The 21,739-nt window shown below is 44.0% G+C and overlaps 1 protein-coding gene and 1 pseudogene across 1 annotated transcript; both read right to left on the reverse strand.

Annotated features, from left to right (window-relative positions):
• Positions 1 to 14,504: 14,504 nt before the first annotated feature.
• On the reverse strand, positions 14,505 to 15,928 carry IQCF2 (IQ motif containing F2). Its single transcript, XM_061127654.1, has 3 exons — positions 15,911 to 15,928; positions 15,646 to 15,732; positions 14,505 to 14,888 (listed from the first exon to the last, which is right to left on the reverse strand). The coding sequence occupies exons 1-3, from the start codon at positions 15,926 to 15,928 to the stop codon at positions 14,505 to 14,507; spliced, it is 489 nt and encodes a 162-aa protein (XP_060983637.1).
• Positions 15,929 to 18,522: 2,594 nt separating this feature from the next.
• LOC133045588 (small ribosomal subunit protein eS7-like) lies at positions 18,523 to 19,226 on the reverse strand (annotated as a pseudogene).
• Between the last annotated feature and the right edge of the window lie 2,513 nt (positions 19,227 to 21,739).

The following is a 21,739-nucleotide window of genomic DNA, read 5'->3' on the forward strand; positions in this document are numbered from 1 at the left end:
CTTCCATCCTCATGACTGAGGGGAGCCCAGCCACCCCAAGGTCTCGATCCTGGCTCCGGTTGTTTCATAAACTGCGCCCCCCACCCCACCCCCTGTAAATGGAGGACGAGGAAAGACGGAAGAGGCAGACTACCTCAGATCAGTAGGTGGCAGGTTTAGTAAGCAAGGGAACTTATTTACAAGGCTTGTCTTGGGCAGCCACAGACAAGTAGATCTTTGTTCTGCACTTGCTTGCCAGCATTTTGAAAGTTTATATAGAAGCCTTAATGGGGTACAGCCACATATACCATCCAGATATTCTCATTAACACATTACTCTCAAGGCTACATCCTTGAAAATGCCTCTCACTGTGGGAATGGTGGGTAGATCATACACTTCAAGGACAATGGAGGCAGCGTTCAGTTCAGTTCAGTCACTCAGTTGTGTCCAACTCTTTGCGACCCCATGGACTGCAGCACGTCAGGCTTCCCTGTCCATCACCAACTCCCGGAGCTTGCTCAAATGCATGTCCATCGAGTCACTGATGCCATCCAACCATCTCATCCTCTGTCGTCCCCTTCTCCTCCTGCCTTCAATCTTTCCCAGCATCAGGGTCGTTTCCAATGAGTCTGTTTTTCGCATCAGGTGGCCAAAGTACTGGAGTGTCAGCTTCAGTATCAGTCTTTCCAATGAATATTCAGGACTGATTTCCTTGAGGATTATTGACTAGTTTAATCTCCTCGCAGTCCAAGGGACTCTCAAGAGTCTTCTCCAACACCACAGTTCAAAAGCAATTCTTTGGCACTCAGCTTCACATCCATACATGACTACTGGAAAAACCATAGCTTTGACTAGACAGATCTTTGTTGACAAAGTAATGTCTCTGCTTTTTAATATGCTATCTGGGTTGATCACAGCTTTTCTTCCAAGGAAAGGGAGAGGGTGACGGGGATCCAATTGCCCAGGTCTATCTTGTGTGTGAGCAGCAGTATGTCTTTTCAACGACCCCTTCCAATAGCTCCCTGCTCACTTTAGGGGCTGTAATTTCACACTTGGCCTCCAAGTTAGAATCTGAACCCCAAACTGAAAATGGTTAGAGTGCATAGCCCCTGTCCTCATTCCTACCTCAAACTCTGTCCCTCACTCTCTGACCCTGAATGGAGGCTTAGACTCATTCTCTTCCAGACCTTACTGATGTGGGAGGCTCCAGAGGCTTGGGGTTGGGGGTGGGGAAAGAAGGCATTCCACTTCTAGCTGAACCTTGTAATGAGTGTCAGCCCCTAGGTGATTACAGACCCAGAGCTGAGAAGGCAGAAGTTGGGTCTCCCTCACCCTCTCCCCAAGTTTCTGCAAGAACTGGTCCTCTGACAGTCCCTTCTTGTGACAAGCTGCTACCTGGGGTTAGACTGGGGCCTAAGTGTTGATAAAGGGCCAATTAAGAGGTCAAGCTTAGGCTGTCCTTCTGCCCATTTAGGCACTGCTGTTTCAGTTTCCTACAGAGAGAAGTGGTCCGAGGTCTTGGGTTATTCCCCATCCAAGCTGCAAGTTCAGAAGCCCTACCTCCATCTCGGCTCCATCTCCTCTGCCCTGGCAAGTGGGTCCCTCAGCTCACATTTCCCAGAGGTCTCCTGCTCTAGCTCTCTGTCTTGCACTGGGGTTTGAGCTGTGCCTTTCCTAATTTTTGTCCCTCTGTGTCCTGCCCCTGTGTCTCACTCAGGTTCTGGTCTCTCTCTCTCTTGCTCTGAAGGATTTCTGTCCCCTCTCCCCTCATTTCCCTTTCTCTCTTGTGTTCAGTGACTCAGAGTTAAGAGCAAGGACTTTGGAATCAAACTGAGCTAAGTCACACCAACATGGCTTCCCCACTCTCTGCTGTGTGGCCATGGATGTGTCATTTTTCCTATCTGAGCCCCAGTTCCCTGAGCTGTGAAGTGGGGCTAATAATCCTCATCTTTGAGTGTGAATGTCAAGTAGCATAAAAATTCAGCCTTAGCAAAAGAACAAGGAAAGAAAGTTACAATAACACACCTTAAAAACTGGCAGTCAGAGTGGGAGGGGAATCATGTTTAGCCCAATTAAGAACACCAAAGCTTCCCTACCATCAAAATCAATTGCAAATGTTTGGGGCTTCCCTGGTAGCTCAGTGGAAAAGAATCCGCTTGCCAGTGCAGAAGACATGGGTTCGATCTGTGGTCCGGGAAGATTCCACATGCTATGGAGCAACTAGGCTCGTGCACCACACCTACTGTAATGGTGCTCTAGACCCCGTGAGTTGCAACTACAGAGCCCTTACATCACAACTACTGAAGCCCAAATGCGCTAGAGCCTGTGCTCCGAAATGAGAAGCCACCGCAACTAAAGAAAAACCCACACAGCAATGAAGACCCAGCGCAGCCATAAATAAATATATAAAATTACAAAATTTTTTAAAAAGAAGGGAAAAGGTATATACACGAAACTACTACCAATAATTACATTAGGAGTGCGAATGTGCATGCTGAGTCACTTCAGTCCTTGTCTGACTCTTTGCAACCCCATGGACTGTAGCCCTCCAGGCTCCCCTGTTCATGGGATTCTGGAGGCAAGAATACTGGGGTGGGTTGCCATGCCCTCCTCCAGGGGACCTTCCTGACTCAGGGATCAAATCCACCTCTCTTATGTCTTCTGTGAGAAGAGTTGAATTGCTGACCCATTTATATAGTACCGGGGACCTCTGTGAGGCCCCTAGGACCAGCAAACCTGCTTTCCTTCTCCTTCAGGCTCTGTGGCTAGGAGTATATTCAAGGGGCTGATCCCATTGACATTCATTGACTCCTCCTTATTTCTTTCTGTCCCTCCCGGAAGGGATCTACTGAGGACCTCTAGGAGGAAACTGTGGTAGAGGTGGCAGAGAATGGTGGGGATAGGGTGGGAGAATGGGGAGAGACCCCAGAATGCTGGTACTTCTGTGGGTCACCCACAGTGGTCCTGAGGGGTGCTTGTGTTTTGTTTCCTGTGCTATGTCCCTTACTCCAGCCCCAGGAGATGTACCCTCATCATGATCAAGCCAGCACACCTGCAAAAACTCCCCTTGGATGATGTTACCCCTCTGCTCCTCAGCCCCTGAGGAGGCTCCTCCCTGCCCACTGGCTTGAGTCTGAGCAGGTCCTGGTGGCATTCAAAACCCCAACACCCTCCTTGCTTCTAGGGTCACCACATCCACCAACACCCCAGTCCCTGGCCTCTTCCCTAATCAGTTGTAAGGTCTCTGCACCTCAGTTTCCTCATCTGTGAAGCGGGGTGAATGTCATCAGGGACAGTGGTGACTAGGGGCTAGACTATGGAGGCAGATGAATGGGGGCATTAAAGTGATGTGGGTCTCCCAGGGGTCTGGCCAACACCTTTATCTTCAAACAGATGCTTCCTGCACCCTCACTGTCCCATGCGTTGTACTCCACTATTTCCCCGTTCTCCAATTTACTCTTGTTCTTTCCACTCTCCCATTTGTTAACTTCACACCGACGCTCCCTTTCAGCCTTCAATGGCCTCCTCCTCTTCTCTTCAACTGCTCTCCCCCAGCCCCACACTGACATCCTCCACACCCCTCTTCATACTGCCATGCACTTCTCAGTGACCCCTGGGGCTGTGACCCTGAGGGGACCAGGGCCTCACTAGAGCCAAGTGGGTCTTCAGAGGCCAGCAACAGGCAGTGGGGCCCTGCTTGTGCAGTGTCTGACCGACCCCCCATCTCCTCACTGCGACCTTGAGGTCCTCAGGGAAAAAAGAAGAAGATAGAAGAGTGCTTGAGGCCATTTGAGCCTGAGATGTGGGTCCTGGCTGGTCCTAGGGGTCTGAGGGGTTTTCTGGCCTGTGCAGTTCTTGCTTTCCCAGGGACCTGATTACCAGGAGACTTACGGATGGGTGAGACATAGGAAGCTTAGCCACAGCAAGGCAGTTTACTTCCCCCAACTCTGATATGCTCATCAGAGATGATCATTGTTAATTTTTGTGGATATCTTCCTAATTTCTACCACCTTTTAAAATAATACCTTTACAAGATACGTGTATAAATCTATGCTATTATTTCATTCATTTTGATTTGATGAACTTGCTAATCTTGGTAAATCTTGTACACTCTTCTATATCAGTACATAGAGAGCACACTCGTTGCTTCTAACTGTTATTTGGTATACCATTGTTTAAACGAATTGAAATCAGGACTGCCCTGGTGGTCCACTGGCTTTGACTTCACACTCCCAAAGCAAGGGGCCCGGTTCCACCCTGGTCAGGGAACCAGATCCCACGTGCCACAGTTTAAAGATCCTGAATGCTGCAATGAAGATCAAAGATCCTAAATGCGATAGCTACCAAGCGGCGCAGCCAAACAAACAAAAATAACCATTAAAATAAATGAATTGAATTCTATCATACTCAGTGAAGTAAGTCAAAAAGAGAAAGACAAATACCATATGATACTTATACGCAGAATCTAAAATATGACACAAGTGAACTTACCTATGGAACAGAAACAGACTCACATAGATAACAAACTTGTGGTTACCAGAGAGGAGGAAGAGTGGGGAGATGGATTGGGAGCTTGGGATTAGCAGATACAAACTATTATGTATAGCATGGATAAACAAGGTCCTACTGTGTAGCACAGGGAACTATATATTATATCCTATGATAATCCATAATGGAAAAGAATATTTAAAAGAATGTATATATATTATATATAACTGAACCACTTTGCTGTGTAGCAGAAATTAACACAGCATTATAAATCAATTACATCAATAAAATAAATTTTAAAAATAAATGAACTGAAACCCTCTTAACGAATACCAGGCAGGCTTTAATGAGCAACGTTATATACCTTTGCATCAGTGGGTCAGTATTTGAGGTGTTCTTCTTTGTAACCAGAACTGTGTTCATTTAGGTAGGAAAGAAAGGACAGGTTCTTAAGTTTTCCTTAGAAGGGGCTCAGCCGTTGGGAGTCATTCTGGTGCCTGAGTCATAGGTGCCTTTATGACATCATGCTCTCTCCTTTCCTCCATCTCTTCCGGCCAGAGCACTGGCTGGACAGCAGACCTGAAAGCGATGGGAACATCTAGCCCTTAACCATGGGTAATTTAGTAGAGTTAAGACCTAAGGGGGTTTGACTATCCAACCCAAACAATGGGCATTTAATGTCTTATGAGGTAGATCTACCCAAGCTTTCTGGAGCTGGGTATATCTCCCATAGTTCCCTCAGGATGGGATCCCTTCTCATGTCTGAGATCCTAGGAAAGTCCAGGAAGCCTCGTGTGTGGGTGACTTGGCATCTACTGGTGGGGAGAGCACCCTTACTTTCACGTTTTTCTCTCTAAACTCTGATCAGGACAGCAAACCTTCCACATTATAATCACAGGTTATGAAGAAGTCTCATTGATAGAACACAGCTTGAAGGAGCAAAGGAGAGGAGAGCAAGGGATTCCACTTCCAACACCCTACCCACACCCCTGCCACTGCCCTCCCACCCCTCCCTGAGTAGATGGATCTGGGATATTGTGTTGGGGAGAGCCTTGACTTGTGTTATCTCTGGCCCTTGTGGCCCAGTGGAGTGACTCAAAGGTCTGTGGCCATGTAATTTATTTTCCACAGACAGATGCTTCAGGGAGTGAAAGGGGCACTTAGCAACATCACACCAGGACAACAAGCATAGACCCAGGATATGCTAGGCAAACTGGGATGAATGGCCACCACACAGAGTAGGAAATGGAGAGGGGTTGACTCCTCCTTGGCTGTCTTTTCCCCCTATTTCTTCCTTAGGGTGAGAGTCTAGCCAAGGTGTGCACTAAGGAGGAGGGCAAAGTGTGTGAATCCAGGCCTCACAGGGTTGAGAGACTCACAGTGAGGATTGTGTTGGGGCAATGCAAAGGCCGAGGTGCAGGAAGACTGGGGTGTGTGTGTGCATGCACATATGCACATGTATCTTTATAATGATGCATGTGTTAACTGGTGTTAAGAGCTTAAAGTGTGTGAAGTGCAGGGATCTTTTAACATTTTGGTGAGGCAGAGGGAGGCAGCAGGCAGGTTTAACCTGACGTCAGAGGTGAGTGGCAGGGAGAGCAAAAATGCCAGTCTTCTGGCAGATGAGAGGTGACTGAAGGGAAGAGTCATGGCTCTCAGGTAGGCGGTCAGCTCCAGGTGAAATGCCTATCTCTTTCACTTTTAGATCAGGGTGTTCCTGCTGTAGATGATCAACCAGGTTCATGCAAAACTGGGCGAGGTTGCAAGTGCAGGTGTACCTCCATTTTACAGACAAGAGACCCTGAGACCCAGAGGACAAGATGAGGTACCCATGTCCATTAACCGGAGAGTGGCAGAAGCAGGACACTTAGTTGATCTCGAGGTGCAGCTGCTGCTCACAACAGATCTCCTGAACGTCAGAGAAATAGGCCTCTTCTGCCACAACTTAGGGCCAAAACATATGAGTTTCTTAAGTGTCCCCTGTTTTCTCTTTTAAGGCCCCAAAGTAAGAATTGTGATAACTGAAGAAAACAAGGCGATTGTTTCCATTCAGGCCTGGTGGCGGGGCACTCTGGTGCGCCGGACGCTGCTGCACGCGGCTCTCAGAGCATGGATCATTCAGTGCTGGTGGAAACAGAAACTGGTGCTGCTGATGGAGAGCAGGCGACGGGTGGCCCTAGACGCCTTCGCAAGGCAAGAATGGGCAGTGGTCAAGCTACAATCCTGGGTCCGCATGTGGTGCATACGCCTCCGTTATTTACGTTTGCTCCATGCTGTCCGCATCATCCAGGTCTATTGGCGCTGGCACAGTTGTCATACCCGTGGTTTCATTCAGGGCCATTACGACCTCAAAGAAAACCAACTGAATCTTCAACTTGAAATCTCTTTGGGTTCACAAGCTTGTAGAGTACAACAATGCATACCACTTCCAATAAAGGAATGACCAGGTCTGCTATATCTGTGTCCCCAGCTCTTTTGTCAGACATACCTCAAGAAGGTCATTAGGCTAAGGATGGCAAATACTTGACATCTCATAAATCAGCTCTGAGGAAGTGACAGGGGTTGCCTGGGGCTCGGTGTAGAGGATTTTAAGAGTCTGGTGCTGGATGAGTGGGGTCTGTGTTGATTAGCAATGTCTGCTGCCATGGCTAGGAGAGTTGAGGTTGCAGGGCTGCCAAGTCGGCCACTTCCAGGGAGGCTCCTTCAGTGTGTGGTCTATGTAAATGGTGCCTCAACATAATCGTGCAACATGGAGGCCTGTGTCATCTTTTGCTCTTTTCCCCAAAGTCTTTAAAAACTACTATTTAAAAATGGTGGTAAATATATACAACATAAAGTTTCCCATTTTAACCATTTTTGAGTAAAGATCTCAGTAACATTAAGCATATTCACATTGTACAACTATCACATCTGTCTCCAGAGCTTTATCTGCAAAGCTGAAACTCTATACCCACAACTTCTGGCAACCACCATTCTACTTTTTTGTCTCTATGAATTCGATTACTCTAAATGCCTTGTATGAGTGGAATCATACAATATTTGTCCTTTTGTGATTATCTCACTTAGCATAAGGTCTTAAAGTTTCAGTTGTTTAGAGTGTTTTTATATTAATGCTACCCTCTTGCCTATCTCAGGGACTGTTTCTGTTGATTTACTTTTTCCCTTTGAGTGGGCCATAATTTTCCCTTTCTTTGTATGTCTTGTAGTTTGTTTTTTTTTTCTTGTTGTTGTTGTTGAAGATTGGACAGTTGAGGGAACTTCCTTGATGGCCTGGTGCCTAAGACTACATGCTCCCAAAGCAGGGAGCCTGGGCTCAATCCCTGGTTAGGAAACTAGATCCCACATGCCACAACTAAGAGTTTGCATGCCACAGCTAAGACCCAGTGCACCAAATAAATACATGAAATTAATGTTAAAAAAAAGGTTGGACATTTAAATCTCACAATGTGGTTCTTCTAGAGGTCAGATTTTCACTCTTTCCCTGATTTTTCTGTTTTTGTTGGTTTGTTGTAGGGAGTCTCTGTGATGAGGATCAAAATAAGGTGTAAACTTAAGGTCATCTTTGGATTTTTCTGGGCCTGCACATTTCCCTGGGCATACATGGTAACTTTTAAAATTCTCCTTTATATGCGGTTGCTTTTAAGTGTCCTAGTCCTTAAGTGTCTGGCTTCCAAAAAGGGAAAAAAAGAAAGGAGGAGGAGGAAGAAAAGGTTCTCTTTAAATCCCCTGGAAGTCACTTCAGGTGGAGGATAAGGGTGTTGCAACAATTGTCTGTGGGACTTGAAACAGTGGCCCATGCCTCTGTTTCTGTACCTCTGTGATAACAAGCAGCCATCAGCAATCTGAGCACAGATCCCCAATATTGAAGCACAGACTATTTATTGCTCACCTTGGATTCTGTAAGCTTCATATACATTTCTCTAGAACTCATTTACAGCTGCCTGCTATAGTCTTGGGGGTCAGGGGGTCAGGGATGGATAGCCTGTACCATGATAAGAGCTGAAATTAACCAAAATTAGCCACAATTTACTGTCCAAGTTTCTGGAATTATGCCTTCAACTAGACCCTAAAGACTCTACCAGTAAACTGAGCTAACAAACAAATTCAGTAAAGTTGCAGGACACAAAAATCAATGTACAAAAATCGGTTGCATTTCTATATACTAAAAATAACCTATCTGTAAAAGAAATTAAGTCTCATTTACAACTGTATCAAAGGCAATAAAATACCTAGGAATACATTTAACCAAGGAGGTAAAAGATCTATATATTGAAAACTAACGGAATAGAAGAAGATATAAATAAATTAAAAGATATCCCATGTTCAGGGCTCAGAAGAGTTAATATTGTTAAAATATCCTTACCACACAAAGCAATCAATAGACTCAGATCAGTCCCTATCATAATTACAATGGCATTTTTCACATAAATAGAAAAAAATGATCCTACAATTTGCATATAACCATAAAAGACCTTGAACCAGTCAAAGTATTGTTGAGAAAAAAGAACAAATTTGGAGGCATCACACTTACTGATTACAAATTATATTACAAAGCCATAATAATCAGAGCAGCATCGTATTGGGAAAAAAAAAACACAGACACATAAACCAATGGGACAGAATTGAGAGTCCAGCAATGAACACATACGTATACGTATGGTAAAGTAATATTTGACAAGGGTGCCAAGAAAATACTATTGATAAAGAATTGTCTTTTTCAGTAAATGGTGGGAAAACTGGATATCCACAGGCAAAAGAATGAAATCGAACCACTCTTTTACATCACATGCAAGCAACTCAAAGTGGATCAAAGACTTAGGTGTAAGACCTAAAACCACAAAACCCCTTTAGAAGAAAAGAAGGGAAAAATTGCTTGACATTGGTCTTGGCAATGTTTTTTTGTGTGTGACATCAAAAGCACAGGCAACAAAAGCAAAAATAAACCCAAGTGAGACACAGCAAATTAAAAAGCTTCTGCACAGCAAAGGAAACAATCAATAATATGAAAAAGCACCTTACAGAAAAAGAGAAAATATTTGTAAAACTTGTGTCTGATAAGGGGTTAATAGCTAAAATATACAAGGAACTCAAATAACCCAATAGTGAAGAAAAGCAAAAACAAACAGCAAAAGTAAACCTGATTTAAAAATGGCCAGTGACCTGATTAGACATCTTTCCAAAGAAGACATACAAATGGCTAACAGATGAAAAAGTACTCAACACCACTAATAATGGAAATGCAAATAAAAACCACGTGAAATATAACCTCATACTTGTTAGAATGGCTATTATCAAAAACGTAAATGGTAAGTGTTGATGAGGGTGTGGAGATGAGGGAATCCTTGTACATTGCTAGTGGCACATAGAAGTAAAAATCCACAACAAAATGTTAGCAGATCAAACCCAAAAATGTATGAAAGAAATTATGCACCAGGACCAAGTAGAAATTTATATCAGGTAAGCAAAGCTTCTTCTCTTTTATTTATTATTTTTAGAGAGTGATGGAGGCTTTTTAAATAATAAGTTGATTAATTAGGCTGCACTGGGTCTTAGCTGTGGCATGTGGGATCTTTCAGTGCAGCACGTGGGTTCTTTATTGTGGCACAAGGGCTTCTCTCTAGTTGTGGCATGTTGGCTTTTCTCTATAGTTGCGGTGTGGGCTCCAGAGTGCACGGGCTCCATAGTTGTGGTACAGGCCTAGCGGCTGCAGTGTGGCAGGCTTAGATGTCCCCTAGCATGTAGGATCTTGATTCCCTGACCAGGGATCAAATCCGTGTCCCCTGCACTGGAAGGCAGATTCTTAACCATTGGACCACCAGGGAAGTCCCAAGGCTACTTTAAACATTCAAAAATTAATTGATCCACCATATCAGAAGGCCAAAGAAGAGAAATCATATGACTATTTAATATTGTCAGAAAAACCATTTGACACAATCCAACACCTATTCATGATAAAAAGGAAATTCTTAGTGAGTTAGGAATACAGGGAACTACCTTAATTTGATAAAAAAGAAATCTATATCTAACATCATACTTTTACTGTTTCTTGGTATGGTGAGTGATTTTCTACTGTATGATGGGCATTTTGGATATTATATTAAGAGGCTCTTGATGCTATTAAAATCTTCTGTCCTAGAAGGCAGCATTCTGTTTAGGTTTAGCATGTAGATGCTGGCCTACTTTTGTGGACCCTATTTCCAATGAGAACTTTCTTTTCTGGGTTCCTTCAATGCAGTTCTGATCTGCTTTATTCTTTTGGTTCCACTGGATCCCTTCTGATGCCACCTGCAAGGTGGAAGGCATTTTCCTAGGTTCCTTCTTGTCACTAGGTGGAGGGTTTAGGATGTTGGACTTCTGAAGTAAAGAGCAATAACCCTGGCCTGTTCTCTGACCAGCTGACACCAAATGGGTTTCCTACTCTGTCTCTGTTGGGGTTATTGGATGAGAGAAGGGCCTATTGGACTGCCCTTTGCTGTTGGGTAGAGGGCCAGAAGGCTCCTGTTCTGGATCTTCTGTGGCTGGACGGACAGCCAGGGGCTGCTGGGTCTGGGGCTGCTGGGTCTGCCACTGAGTGGAAAGCGAGGAGATTCTAGGCCTTTTGGAGCGGGGGTACAGGGGGACCCCACTCCCCCTTCCCATCTAGTTTGTGGTGGGAGATGCGTCGGACTACTCAGGTTCTGCTGTTGCTGTTGTGGGCAGATCAAGCCTGCTTCTGTTAGCAGATGAGAAATGCAGTGGGTTGTGCTGTTATGGCTGCTGAGGACAGACTGCATCATTACTGCTAGCAGATATGGGGTATGGTGGGGGTGGATAAGCCTGGGTTCCACTGTTGCTGTGAGCAGATTATGCCTACTGCTACCAGTGAGTGTAGGGCATGGGATGGGTTGGCTTATATGGGTAATGGAGTCACTTCTGTAAGCAATTCAATCTGCTGTTGCCACTAGATATGGATCTCCCTGCTGAGTCTCTGCTGGGCGTCTCTTATTTTGACCAGAGGGAGCATGCTTTTCACTTTGTTTTGTTTTGCTTTCCCTATGCCTGTGGTTGATACTAGGTTGCAGACATATCTGATGTCCAGTCTGAGATGCATGGCAGAAAAAACAAAACCCAGGGAATTCATCAAGGTGCACTTTCAGAAATCTTGAGATTTCTAGATAACCTGCCATCTCTCCACATTTCAGAGTCCTTTTATGACTGTCTGTTGAATTATTTCCAAAGTATTTAGTTTGTATTCAGAGGAGAGGAAAAGGGAAAAAATGAATTACACCATCTTGTAGAAATGGAAGCTCTCACTCCTAGGTTTTTAGCCAAATAGAGTGCAAAACTTAAGTTTACACACACACAAAACCAAATATGTATAGCAGATTAATTTGTAACCACTCAAACTGGAAAAAACTCCAAATCCTTCAACTGCTAAAAACTTCTGATAACATTCTTAAAATGGAATGCCACTCAGAAATTAAAACAAATGAGTACACACAATACCAGAGAGAAGTCTCAGACACATTATGCTAAATGAAAGGAAGGGAAGAGAAGTCGCTCAGTTGTGTCCGACTCTTTGCGACCCCATGGACTGTAGCCCACCAGGTTCCTCTGTCCATGGGATTCTCCAGGCAAGAATACTGGAGTGGGTTGCCATTTCCTTCTCCAGGGAATCTTCCCGACCCAGGAATCAAACCCAGGTCTCCCGCATTGCAGGCAGGCGCTTTAACCTTTGAGCCACCAGGGAAGCCCAAATGGAAGGAAGCCAGACTCAAAAGGCTACAAAATATTCCTTTTATGATGTCCTGGAAAAGGGAAAACAATAGGTACAGAGTACAGATCAGTGGTTACTAGAGTCTGGTGGAGAGTAGTAGGCAAGCACAAAGGGGTACAGAAGAATCCTACTTTATGTATCTAGAAGCTCAGTTATTGAGCACATATATATTCTATCAAGGAATTATTGTGACTGTTGAAAGATACGATAATACTGATGTTATATTTTTTACAAAGGTCTCCTATTAAAGACATATATTAAAGTATTTATGGGTTGAGTGGTATGATTTTTATTGTTTGTCTTTAAAAATTATTTTAACAAGAATGGAGTAGCTAATTCTGTAGCCTGATGTAGAGAGAATGCATAAGGACAGAGAAATGACCATTGGATTTGGTCAGCTGGAATGTCGGTGATGTTGATCAGTGCAGTCTCAGTGAAGTGAGCGGGGCATAAGCCTGATTGGAATGGGTTGAAGAGAAAATAGTGTGAACAGAAATGGAAACAGGGATGCCATGTTTTGCTATTAGGAGAAACAGAGAACTGGAAAGAAATTAAGATGGCATTTTTAAAAGATGGAAGAGGTAGACATTGATACTTTGGACAACAGGGTTATGAATGCAGGATCAAACACCTAGAGATGGCAGCAGGATAGTGGAGGGGTTAGCTTTTGATGGGATCAAAGACCCTTCATTTATTTCAACTGGAGGGAAGGCAGCAAGTGTGGTCCAGAGCTGGGATGGAGAATAAGGTGGTAGGAAGATGGGGGTCCAGTCTGTTCCCATTTCATCAGTTAAGTATGTGGTAACATATACCATCATTTTGGAGTTCAAGGGGAGAAGTGGAATTGGGCATTTGGAGAGGAGGTACTACGAATTATTCAATTCAGAAAAAAAGAAATGCAAATACACCAGAGAGATTTACTGGGAACTCGGTCCAGTGGAGGTCTGCAGTCATGAATATGAACTGGGACCACGCGTCATGGTTGAATGTGAGCTGAGTGTCATGCTCCTCCTCTGCAGGCACAAAGCAGGTAGATGATTAAGTTCATTCCACATAGCTTTGCAGAGATAGGGTCAAAGGAGGTCAAGGTGTTCAGGGGAGATATTACAGTAATTAAATATAGAATCTGAACTGGATAAAGACAGATACAAGGGCTTGTCAGGGGTGATGGCTATAAAAAAAATGGTAGAGTAAATGGCTTGGAAGATCTTATCACATCTGAAGAAACATTCTATTAGTGATATTTGAAAGGTGAACTGGAAGAAGAGAATAAAATAAAAAAGAATGGAATGAAAAAGCAATTTGGGCAGCAGTACAATTATTGGTAATGGTAAGGTCTAGAGCCACACTATTCAATGGAATAGCCACTACCATATGTGGTTATTTAAGCTTAAATTAATTAAAAAAATTTTAAACTCAATCCTTTAATCGCACCAGGCACATTTCAAGTCCTTCACAACCATGTGTGGCTCGTGGCTCCCACACTGAACAGCACTGATACAGAACATTTCCATCCATCACAGAAATTTTTATTGAGTAGCACTGGATTAGTACGACCATGGGAGTGAGAATGGAGACAAGAGTAGGGATGGGGGTAAAATCACTGGAGCCCTGTTTGCTGTACAGCCCTCAGGGAGAGGAGTTCTGGTAAGGGAATTGTGAAGACGGAGTTGAAGTGTCATGAACCGTTTTCTACCAGTCCCCAGGGTCATCAGCTGCTCATCAGCATGCCCAGTCTCATCTACACTAAGGCTGGCCTGTCCTTCACCTGGGGCTGCACTACACTCCTCCCAGAAGAGTCAGCCACATGTTGGCCTTTTCACAAGGTGATTGGCAAAGACACCTTGTCTAAGGCATCTGAGACCCCCCACTAACCCCAGGAGGACAGAGAAAAGCCTCAGTGTCTGTTCTCACGTGCAAAGGTACCCAGAGTCTTCAGGAAGATGCAGCTTACCTCACTCTCAGATTCCCAGTGAGAAGAAAGGAATGGGGTTGGGAATGGGAGCTGGGACTTCTGACTCTGTTAATATATATAGGTAGACTAGGATCTCAGTTTCTGTTTTGACAGCTAAGTACATGGCATATAGAACTGTCAGTCCAGAACAGGGTTTGTGGGCACAAAGGGAGAACCTCACTGAAGTTCTTTCCCAGGGAGAAGAGAAGGCAGCATGACTTAAGTCCTAACATTTCCATTAGCAGAAGGGAAACCATGAGACATACTTTATGTCAGGTTAGACCTTTACTATGGGACAGGAGACACAGTGCCCCTTCTAGCCATTTCCTAGGGGTTAATGATCTCAATGTGAAACTGCAGGTGCGTGGCTGTGACCACGCAGTGGCCCCGGAGGAGGGCACAGGCCTGGCAGTTGTGGCATTGCCAGTGGTACTGGATGACATAGATGGCATTGAGCACCTGGCAGTATCGCCAGTGGATGCGCCACATACGGACCAGAGACTGGAGCTTGACCACTGCCCTCTCTCTGTAGGCATAGGCAATCAGGGCTGCTCTCCGCTTCTTCTGCAGCAGCCTGTCCATTGTCAGTCTCCACCAGCACTGAATCATCCAAGTCCTCAGGGCTGCATGCAACAATGTCCGGCGCACCAGGGTGCCACGCCACCAGGCCTGGATCTTCTTGGCTGCTCCTACTCTGTCTTTTTTACTTTTCTAGGCAGAGATAAGAGAGACCACTCAGAGAACTGCCTGCCACCAACTTGTAGGATATTTCTGGAAAGGGCCTGGTTCTCTTAATATCCCTACTTTGGAGAGTTCAGGGGAGATAGCAGGACACTGATCAAGAGGCCCTAGGTGCTGAGTTCTTCTCTGCCAATAAGGACACATCACCTTACCCTCAGAGTCACAGCATCCTCCACCTGACTACCTCTCAGGTGCATGGATCAAGGGGAAAACCGTTAGTAACTAGAAGCAAGCATTAGGGGTATGAGGGCCTTTGTTAGTCATATTCTAACCCATCAGTGCTTATTGGGTTTTGGAGGTTTGGTTTCATAATGCTTTTGCCTGGTATTCTCTGCTAATTCTAGTCCTATTGATTGATTGCTTTCTGCCACAAAAGTGTATTTCAATATGGTGGTTGGTTTTTAACACCCTCATCATATATTCTACTCCCAGCTTCTACATATTGAGAACATTCTTTCTAATCCAGGGTCTTCACATTCTCATCTCCCAGCTCATGTGTTTCTTGATGGCTTTCCTTTTCTCCATTCACTTGTCATGTCACAGTCAAACCCAGACCCAGAGAGTTCATGCTGAGAAGGGAGTGGAGGGAAAAAGAGCCAATGTTGAGTTGACGCCTGACTATCTTAAACTCTAAGATAATTGTGGCCTAAGAGGTACAATTCCATGTCCTCATGACACTGACATAAATGTCCTGGATATCTATACATTATACAGAGATTTTACCTACCTCTCTTTTCTTCTTCCGCTCTTTCATCTTCATCATAGTTATTTCTTCGGAATCCTCAATGACAATTTGAATGAAATGGCCATCTTTCTGTCATCAGAAATAAATGGGAAATGAATGGGAGGGTGAAAACTACTATTCCTCTCTATGGCTCTGCACAAAAGCTACCTACTGCCTCAGCATCCCTGCTTTTTCCCAAACCCATAAAGTCTTGGGTGAGTCCCACCCACCCTCAAGCCTGCTTAGAGGATCTGAATGCGTCTCTTACACAAAATCGAACCCCCATGGCTTGTCTCTTGATGGTTCCTTCGTTTATCTACTTCCCAAGGTCTGGCACGAGTCATTTGAGGGGGAAAGCCCTGAGTTAACAATTGCTTTATGACATGAGGATTAGGATATCTGCACATAGGTTGAGTCTTCCTCAGAAACAAGATCCATGGGAACTTGTATTACCTGTCCACTTCCCTTCTGTCAGAAACGTATCAGAGCTCAGAGTGGAAAGAGGGCATTTGTGTACCATCCCTCCAGTGAGGCCCATCCACATCCTCTCTTAAAACTAGTCACACAGGAGGGCAAGAGGGACCATGGCAGTATAGCTCCATTCAGCTCTCTTGTGTCTCCTCAGACTTAGCACTTCCTGTCTTCTCTGGATTCAGGTTTTAGTACCTCAGTGCACCATAGAAAACTAGAAAGAGAGACCAGATGGATCTAGAAAGCAGTAGAATAAAAGCAACAATTTAAAATTAATTAAATAGAAAACAAAAATGAGTGGTGCAAGGTAGATTTTGAAGGTGACATCTTTCAAACTGGAGCTTCCCTGGTGACTCAGTGGTGAAGAATCTGCCTGCCAAAGCAGGAGACTTGAGAGAGGCGGGTTCGACCCCTGGGTTGGGAAGATCCCCTGGAGGAGGGCACAGCAACCCACTCTAGTATCCTTGCCTGCAAAATCCCATGGACAGAGAAGCCTGGTGGGCTACAGTCCACGGGGTCACAAAGAGTCAGACAGGACTGAAGGGACTGAGCGCACACACAGAGTATATACGTCAGTGCCAGACTCTCACTTTATCCTCCCGTCATTGCCTCATAACCATAAGTTTGTTTTCTACATCCATGACTCTACTTCTATTTTGTAAATAAGTTAATTTGTACCTTTTTTAAAAAAAGATTTCACATGTAAGTGATATCATATGATATTTGTCTTTCTGTGTCTGACTTACTTCACTTAATATGACAGTCTCCAGGTCTATCCATGTTGCCACAAATGGTGTTATTTTGTTCTTTTTTCTGGCTGAGTAATAGTCCATTGTATAAACGTATGATACCTTCTTTTTACCCATTCCTCTGTTGATGGACACTTAAGTTGCTCCATCTCCTGGCTACTGTAAACAGTGCTTCAGGGAACATTGGGGTGTGTGTATCTTTTTGAATTAAAGTTTTCTCCAGGTACATGCCTAGGAGTGGGATTGCTGGGTCATATGGTAGTTCTATTTTCAGTTTTTTAAGGAACCTCCATACTGTTCTCCACAGTGGCTGTATCAAATTACATTCCCAACAACAGTGCAAGAGAGTTCCCTTTTCTTCACACCCTTGCCAGCATTTATTGTTTGTAGATTTTTTGATGAAGGCCATTCTGAAGGTATGAAGTGATACCTCATTGTAGTTTTGATTTGCATTTCTTTAACAATTAATGATACTGAGCATTTTTTCATGTGCTTTTTGGCCATCTGTGTGTCTTCTTTGGTGAAATGTCTTTTGTAAATTTTCTGCTCAGTTTTTGATTGGGCTGTTTGTTTTTTGATATTAAGCTTCATGAGCTGTTTGTATATTTTGGAAAGTAATCCCTTGTCAGTTGCTTTGCTTGTAAATATTTTCTTACATTCTGAAGGTTGTCTTTTTGTTTTGTTTATGGTTTCCTTTGCTGTACAAAAGATTTTAAGTTTAATTAGACCTCATTTATTTTTGTTTTTATTTTCATCACTATAGGAAATGAATAAAAAAATCTTGCTGCAAATCATGTCAAGGAGCGTTCTATGTTTTCCTCTAAGAACTTTATAGTGTCCGGCCTTACATTTAGGTCTTTAACCTATTTTGAGTTTATTTTTGTGTATGGTCTTAGGGAGTGTTGTAGTTTCATTCTTTTACATGCAGTTGTCCAGTTTTCCCAGCACCATTTATTGAAGGGACTCTTTTTCTTCATTGTATATTCTTGCCTCCTTTGTCATAGATTATGTGACCACAGGAGTGATAGTTTATCTCCGAACTTTCTATCTTGCTCCATTGATCTATACTTCTGTTTTTGCGCCAGTACCATGTTGTTTTGATTGCTGTAACTTTGTAGTATGTCCGAAGTCAGGAAGCCTGATTCCTCCAGCTTCACTTTTCTCTCAGGTTTGCTTTGCTGGGATTTCCCTGGTGTCCAGTGGTTAAGAATTCACCTGCCAGTGCAGGGGACATGGATTTGATCCCTGGTCCAGGAAGATTCCACCTGACACAGGGCAACAAAGCCCATGTGCCACAACCACTGAGTCTGCCCTCTAGAGCCTGAAAGCTGCAACTGCTGATCCTGTGTGTCCTAAAGCCCATGCTTGTGCCCTAGAGTGTGGGCTCCACAAGAGAAGCAATGGCAATAAGAAGCCCGTGCACCACAACTAGAGACTAGCCCTTGCTCGCCACAAGTAGAGAAAGCTTGCAAGCAGTGATGAAGACCCAGTGCAGCCAAAAATAAATAAACAAATAAATATTTTAAAAATCAGCTGCTCAAAAATGTATTTATTTATTATAATAAAGAGATGGCACGCTGACTCTAGAGTGAGTAGGCTTCAGTAGTTATAACATGTGGACTCAGTATTTGTGGTTTGCAGGCTCTATAGCGTGTGAGCTTCAGTAGTTAAGGTTCATGGGCTTTAGAGCATTCAGGCTCAGTAGTTGCGGCACATAGGCTTAGTTGCCCCATGGCATGTGGAATCGTCCCAGGCCAGGGATCGAACCCATGTCCCGTGCATTGGAAGGCAAATTCCTAACCACTGAACCATTGGGGAGTTCACCCATGAGTTTCTTACAGATACCAGAAAATGTTTCAACTTTGTGTTCCACATTGTTCTGCTGTGTTTTATCCAAATGAACCTTTGTGAGCCAGCTGCCATTCAGTTTCTTGCAGATTCTCTTGCCTGTAATCTCACTTGGGCAAACCAAATCTTCCAGGATCATATCATGCACGGTTGTCAGACTGCAGCTCCTGGGATGCTTTTGCTTATTTTTTGGTATGGCTTTTTCGAGTTGGCTTAGGCAGAATTCTCCTCTGAGCAACAGATGATGTATTTCCCGCTGAACTTCTCCAAGTCACACAATAGCCAGACCTGGAATTTTTGGAAATATTTCACTTGAGGAATAAGAACAAAGATTAAAAGAGCTTTTTGACCAACACTAACTTCAGTGGCCTTGGCATCTGTGATGTCCAACTCCCACAGCTGGGTTTTCAGGTCTGAGTTCATCTCCAACTCCAGGAGGGTGTAGAAGATTTCAGACTGGAACTTGTCCAGCTTCTCACCATTGGGCTTCATGATCTTTGCACTGGAAATGAACATGGCTTTGATCTTGCTAATGTGGCTGACACTGTTTTCCCCCAATGCTTGGAGGCCTAGGGAGAGGCCTAGGCCTCAGGAGAGCTTGTTAAATACAGGAGGCAGAGGGGAAGAGGCAGGAATAGCATGAGTGGAGAAACAAGAAGAACCACAGAGAAGTGGAAGAAGCCTAGAGAGTCCTAGGAAGCACTCTCGTAATTTCTTAAGTGATAAGAGCACGAGGAGTATCTTTTGTTTTAATATTTGGTCTTTGAACTAGATTTTGATACAGAGTTCCTGAAATTCTTATGATTTCCTGGGTGTTAGAAGTGTCCTTTGTTCTAATGTGGTAACTCTGGGAGAGCTCCTGGATGGACTAATGATGAGGCTGTTCATCAAAAAGATCAGTGCAGGCTTAAAACATGGAATTTTTAGTTTAAACCCCTTTTCTTGAGAAGGGAAAGGCCAGAAATAAGGTTCTCCAAGTGTGTCAAATATAAAGCACTTTTTATGAGCAGTAAATGAGACACATAGGAGAAGACTCATAGGAGGCAGAAACTGACCTTTCCCATTCAGAAGGGTAAGAATTGTAGATTTTTCTACTGTAGTGGTGTTCCCTAGATAAGTTGCCACAGTATCACTTGGAAATTTGTTAGAAATACTCATTCTTGGGGACATGATATACTGAACCAGAAATGATGGGTTGGGTCCACAATCTGCTTTAATTAAACCTTCCACATCATTGGGACCATTGAAGAAATATGAAAAATACTGCCCTGACAATTTCCCTGTAGACCCATGATAGGATCTCTTCACGGTAAGACAACCCACTTTCTTTACAAGGTAGAGCTCAGAGGTTATTCTTGAGTGAAGGCTGACAGACACATGCTTTGCCTAAGTAGAGTAGAGGGCAAGAGAAGGACCTGACCAGTTCATCTATTCCTCATGCAGCTGTTTCATGAATGGTTGATGATTGCCTATGGCTTCCTCCTGCTGATTAGTTGAACTAGGCAAATCATAACACTCCACTTCTGGCTCTCAAGTGACCAATCCATGATTGGTCATTGGTCAGATCATTCAAATTCTAGATGAGGCAACAAGAGAAAAGCACTGAGATGGGGGCCTACTGGGTTTATTTGATATTAGCAGAGCCACCAGGAAGGGCACTAAGAGAGTGAGGCGGGAAAGGCCATGCTGTGCAGGCTTATGTAGCCCAAGGCAGGTGGGGGCACTTTTGGAATTCAGTTCAGTTCAGTTTAGTTGCTCAGTTGTGTCCAACTCTTTGTCACCCCATGAACTGCAACACGCCAGGCTTCCCTGTCCATCACCAACTCCCGGAGTTTACTCACACTCATGTCCATTGAGTCAGTGATGCCATCCAACCATCTCATCCTCTGTCATCCCCTTCTCCTCCTGCCTTCAATCTTTCCCAGCATCAGGGTCTTTTCAATGAGTCAGCCCTTCGCATCAGGTGGCCAAAGTATTGGAGTTTCAGCTTCAGCATCAGTCCTTCCAATGAATATTCAGGACTGATTTCCTTTAGGATGGACTGGTTGGATCTCCTTGCAGTCTAAGGGACTCTCAAGAGTCTTCTCCAACACCACAGTTCAAAAGCATCAATTCTTTGGCACTCAGCCTTCTTTATGGTCCAGCTCTCACATCCATACAAGACTACTGGAAAAACCATAGCTTTGACCAGATGGACCTTTGTTGGTAAAGTAATGTCTTTGTCTTTTAATATGTTGTCTAGGTTGGTCATAACTTTTCTTCCAAGGAGCAAGTGCATCTTTTAATTTCATGGCTGCAGTCACCATTTGCAGTGATTTTGGAGCCGAAAAAATAAAGTCAGCCACTGTTTCCACTGTTTCCCCATCTATTTGCCATGAAGTGATGGGACTAGATGCCATGATTTTAGTTTTCTGAATGTTGAATTTTAAGCCAACTTTTTCACTCTCCTCTTTCATCAAGAGGCTCTTTAGTTCTTCTTCGCTTTCTGCCATAAGGGTGGTATCTCATCTGCATATCTGAGGTTATTGATATCTCTCCCGGCAATCTTGATTCCAGCTTGTGCTTCATCCAGCCCAGCGTTTCTCTTGATGTACTCTGCACATAAGTTAAATAAGCAGGGTGACAATACACAGCCTTGACCTACTTCTTTCCCTATTTGGAACCAGTCTGTTGTTCCATGTTCTAACTGTTACTTTCTGACCTGTGTACAGATTTCTCAGGAGGCAGGTCAGGCAGTCTGGTATTCCCATCTCTTGTAGAATTTTCCACAGTTTGTTGTGATCCACACAGTCAAAGGCTTTGGCATAGTCAATAAAGCAGAAATAGATGTTTTTCTGGAACTCTCTTGCTTTTTTGATGATCCAATGGATGGTGGCAATTTGATCTCTGGTTCCTCTGCATTTTCTAAAACCAGCTTGAACACCTGGAAGTTCATAGTTCATGTACTGTTGAAGCCTGGCTTGGAGAATTTTGAGCATTACTTTACTAGTGTGTGAGATGAGTGCAATTGTGGGGTAGTATGAGCATTC

The sequence above is a fragment of the Dama dama genome, chromosome 24, assembly GCF_033118175.1.
Source record: "Dama dama isolate Ldn47 chromosome 24, ASM3311817v1, whole genome shotgun sequence".
NCBI lineage: Eukaryota > Metazoa > Chordata > Mammalia > Artiodactyla > Cervidae > Dama > Dama dama.

Coding starts and splice junctions, on each gene's coding strand:
- IQCF2 (XM_061127654.1), bottom strand. Junction 14,889..15,645: donor AGCGGAAGAAGAAAAGAGAG/GTAGGTAAAATC, acceptor ATCTCTGCCTAG/AAAAGTAAAAAAGACAGAGT.